Below are 4,858 nucleotides of genomic sequence, written 5' to 3' on the forward strand. Positions count from 1 at the left end.
TGTGTGTGTGTGTGTAGCTCACTATACTTGTAGGGTCTGACAGCCTTGTGGTGATCAAAATGCTGGACCCTTCAGGTTTAAAAGGCTGTTTGAGGGTTACGAATTGGTTTCAGGGTTATGGTTAGAATTAGCTTAAGCACTGAGTAAGGGGCTAGAGGATGCATTATGTGACAGGTCCTGTGTGTGTGTGTGTGTACACAATGGGTAGTCTGAACAAAAATAACACATTATAGGTTCATAAGCTTTCATGGTATTTATCAATTTTTATAGGGTTATAATTTGATATTGAATTGACACCTTTATCCCACTCCTTTCCCACAATTCATTGCAAAGACTGATTTTAGAATTTACTCAAAAAGTATAGATACAAGAAAGGTTATTTCATTATAGTGACAAACAATGTCTCACCATATGCGGCTCCTGTCCTGGCTGGCACTGGGGGCAGGCCTGGCAACTGTTACTGGTCTGGTTGAAGAATTCATACTCTCCACAGCTGGAATACTCCGCACTAGCAAACATACAACACACCTGGTTGGACAGAGAGAGACAGAAGGGCAGACAGGGACAGACATAAAAAGTGAGATTTTTGCATGACGTATCAATAACATTTTCTATTTGTGAAAACAAACATGCTACTGGCTACATCGAGTAACGGAAGTGAGGGTTAAATGCCCTGCTCGAGGGCACTTTAACAGTAATTAGTGAGGAAGGGATAATATCCAAATGAGTACCAGACCTGCAAAAATAATGAATCAAGTGATGAAGAAATGCATTCATTATTCCTTAGCACTTATTTTAGTTTGTTTTGTTTCCTTTGTATCCTATATACACAATGGACATTTAAGAATTCAAAAATTCAAACACCTACCACAAGTTTTCAGTGATTTCTTAAATAATGCTTGTTTTGTCTGACCAACACCTGAAACCAAAATTAATGTAACGAATTTGCTTAAACTTTCCTTGCACTAGTCTTTGACATTTTAGTACACATATACAGACACCTGGCATTTTCTTAATATATCAAATACACAGAACACTTGTACTTCCCCTAATTTTTTGTAATTAGGCTTACTAGATTTATTTATAATATCAGGGACAAAAACTTGTACACTTTGTGGGAAGTGTAAGAGAATTAGTTGATATTAAAGTAAGGTCTTCCCATTGATGGACCGGATAGTATTGATCAGTTCTCCAATAAATACTGTGTTGTACATGTTCTTGTTTCTCTTTAAGACATTTAAAAGTTAATTATGATTGACACTCTGCATCTGCAACAGCAGCCAAAATGACTGCAGTGGATGATGGCTTATTTATTCAGTAAAACCAAGGGCTAAGATTCTACATCATTATTCTAACTGGCTAAAACCAAACAGCAAAGAAAACAAACATCATATCCCAACTTCATCTGTGATACTCAGATTAGTGAAGATCATTGTTTGATTTGTGTGTGTGTGTGTGTGTGTGTGTGTATGAGAGAGTTTGCTCAATACCAGTATTTGCGTATGTGTTTATGTATTGTATGGGTGTGTGTGTGTGTGTGGCATTTTGTCATTGTGGCTCACTGTAATAAGTAGCAGCTGGTATTTATAGCTTTACCAGCACACTTTGTTCTTTTCCAAACAAACTAACTGACTTTTTAAAATCATCTGCAGTCCAGAAAATGATGGAGGCAAAGAAAATGAGTGCATGACTAACTCTCTCCATCTTCTCTCTATTGTTTTAATAACAAGTCTCTTCCTGCTCGTCCTCATAACCATCTCATGACAGCAGACACAAGTTTGAGAGAATATACAAATGTACACTTCCTGTGTCTATGAAGTGTTTGTATTGAGCCCAATCATCTCAGGCCAAGTAATCTGTTTGTAATTTAAACCAGATTGAACTGGCCTTTACCTCACACACCTGATGTACAGTTACTGCACTGCATGCAATGATTTAATGCCTTCTTCTTCCATAGTGAGTCCAAATCTGAACTTGTAGTTTTCATTTGGTGATAAAGGTTCAATAAAAATACCTAATCAAGAAAGAAAAACAACAACAGTAGAGTATTGTGGACTAGTGTTTCCTCTGATCAATATATGTCTATCATAATCTCTCTCAAAAGAAATAGACATAGATTTTAACAAGAGTGGTCAAAACTTAAGCAATAGAGGACAAGATATCCTGACCCTTAGTCCTTAGTATGGGTTGAACTCCTGGATCCTACATTTCCCATAATGTAACTCAGTAGCATCTTTCCTAAGACCCTTCCTGTCTTCTTCAGTAAATGCTAATTTCTTTCAAGTTCCACACTTTAGCTTGTAATGCAGGATTTCTGCATAACAATGTAAAATCCTCCAGAGCCACCTTTTGACAAGTAAACTAAACTTCATAAGAAAATTGTCCCTTCAACACTTCCAGGAACTAAATTTGTAACTAACCAAACAAGCATCCTATTTCTTTTCATCTATGTTTAAATTGTGGACACAGTGAAGAGCCATGTGCCACCGTGTTTGCATTACAATCTGCACTGAGCAGGACTTTGTTCATCTCTGAAGAAACTGCAATAATGATCTTCTACACATTTTTTCCACAGCTGCAAAAACAAACTTCCTGTCACAATAATATTCTCCAGTGGACAATTCTACACAAAACCAACATTCCCACAATGCTCTGGGGGCGATATTTAGGAGTGTACACCTCTGCACATTCACAATGCATCCAGTAGGTCCTTATTGTCATCCCTAACAGTTAAATTTATATTACAATTTGGCATGAGCACTGCAAATAAACAACATGGAGTGTTTACTTAAACCAGAGGTGGAGGAAGTAATCAGACCCTTTACTAACGGTACTATTACAAGTAAAAGTCCTGTACTGAAAATGTTAATACTACTTAAGTAAAAAGGATTATATGTATTTAAAGTATCATAAGTAAAAGTACTAAATGAGAGTTTTACTACTATATAGTTAGTACTATTGCTTTTGACTTTTACTCTTGTGGTTGGTTAAGCTTGATCAACACAATCATTAATTATTTGGTTTATAAAACATAAGAACATAGTGAGTCCATTAAAATTACCCTTAGCTCAAATTGGCATCCCCGTATTTCTTGTTTTATCCAACCAACAGTTGGTAAGTTAATCAAAATCAGTTAACGAAACATTTGCCAATTAATGTTCTGATAACTGACTCTTAATTGACCAACCAGTTAAGCTCAAATTTGATATACTGTTGGGTAGTTTAATATTTACAATGCGGAATAATGGAGTAAAAAGTACAATATTTCCCTCTAAAATGTAGAGGAGTAAGAAGAATTGCTCACTTAACATATAATACAACAGTTCTCAAGTAAATGTAGAGTTGCTTTTCACCACTAACTGAAGCTCATCATTGTCAGAAAAACAAGTCAATGCCTCTATATCAGTGTGGTTTCTGTATATAATATTGTACAATATACCAGCAGTGCCCGCAGCATTTGTCATTCTTACACTTTCTCCAGAAATGTAGTATATACAAGTGGTTTCAGAATTAGTGGCAATGCATTTCTAATTTCACTACTTGGTTGTGTAGTAAACTGACACCACTGACTTAGTCCAAATATCTCTCACTAGGTGCTCTTGTGTCAGCCTGCATGTACACATGGTGACTGATCAGAGGCAAACAGAGTAGGGAGTGAGGGTAAGGTGGAGGAGGCTGTTGGGAACACTGCCAGTGGGTCTCAACATCAAAACAAGCAGAGAATCTCAAGATTCCCAGTCAGATTATGAAGATATCTGCCCTCTGAAAAACTCTAAGGTTGACTAATTGGTACAAGTGCTGCAAAGTTGTGCAAGCTGCTGGCACATAACAGCTAAAGTCTGGATGAAGCAGTGCCAAGTGTGGAGTCAGTTGTGGCTGTGATCCATACTGATGGACCAATCCTGAGGATACCAGAAATATAATAAGGATTTTGGAGCTACTGCTTGACAGTACTTTAAAGAGTGGAAGGGGAAGCAAAAGGAAGGAGGAGGTGAAGCAGAGGTGGAAAAGAAAAAAAGAGAGGCAATTAAAGAGGAAGAGACAGGAAATCAAGGGAAAGAATGAAAACTTACTAATAATAAGGACAGAAAGATGGACTTCTTCTGACTTCTCCTCTCTGACATCTTTGCGTCTTCTTCCTAGAGACCAGAGAGAAAGACAAAGAGAAATGGAGACCGATTGTAATGCAATCACACTTCTGCACCAAACTTCACTTACAAAACAGCAAAGTCATGAATCTAAGCATTCCTGCCAACAGTAGTGCTGTCAGTGGGCACGTTGTGTGTGTGTGTGTGTGGCCCAGATGAGTTCACTGTCCCATTAACCATCACGTCATTGCCCATAAACATGTAATAGCAGCAGAACAGCCCATGGCATTCCTCTGGCTCATAACTGCAAGCACACATCACCGTTGGCTAACCTCTGCTTCAATAAAGGTGGGTGATATCACTTAATAACATTTAATTATCTGCGTATTTCTTTGCTATGTCTCTCTCACACTAGGGTTAAAGTTTTTCTCCAAATCCAAAACTTAGTTGAAATCCCAGTTAAAACAGCATTTAAGTCTGGTTTCACACCTACGAGTGCTATAACTAGGACTTGTAATACTACTGTTTCATGGTAGCTTTGTACTGCATAAGGGTGTTACAGTTAGGCTTGAGAGTAATATTCAATCAAATTGCTAAAAAAATATATATATATTTCAGTTCACAGCTCCACTAAAATGAGGTTAAAGTTAAAAAGCATCTGGTAAATGGCTGAGTTGCTACTCCACACGCACAGTGGCTGTGATACCGAAGTGGACGTTGGGTAAACAGTCATTAGGAGATTGCCTGTTTGTTTTAGCAACCAAGCTGAA

The 4,858-nt window shown here is 37.6% G+C and overlaps 1 protein-coding gene across 1 annotated transcript in view; it reads right to left on the reverse strand.

Moving 5' to 3' along the window:
* edar (ectodysplasin A receptor) overlaps positions 1-4,124 on the reverse strand; it is a 26,269-nt gene extending 22,145 nt beyond the window's left edge. Inside the window, exons 1-2 of the mRNA XM_035676729.1 lie at positions 4,074-4,124; positions 409-528 (exon numbers count right to left, since the gene is read on the reverse strand). Coding sequence (XP_035532622.1) covers positions 409-528; positions 4,074-4,124 — 171 coding nt within the window. The remainder of the gene's footprint in view (positions 1-408; positions 529-4,073) is intronic.
* Between the last annotated feature and the right edge of the window lie 734 nt (positions 4,125-4,858).

Source organism: Morone saxatilis, unplaced genomic scaffold, assembly GCF_004916995.1.
Source record: "Morone saxatilis isolate NCDOM2014 unplaced genomic scaffold, NCSU_SB_2.0 Contig5, whole genome shotgun sequence".
NCBI classification, from domain to species: domain Eukaryota; kingdom Metazoa; phylum Chordata; class Actinopteri; family Moronidae; genus Morone; species Morone saxatilis.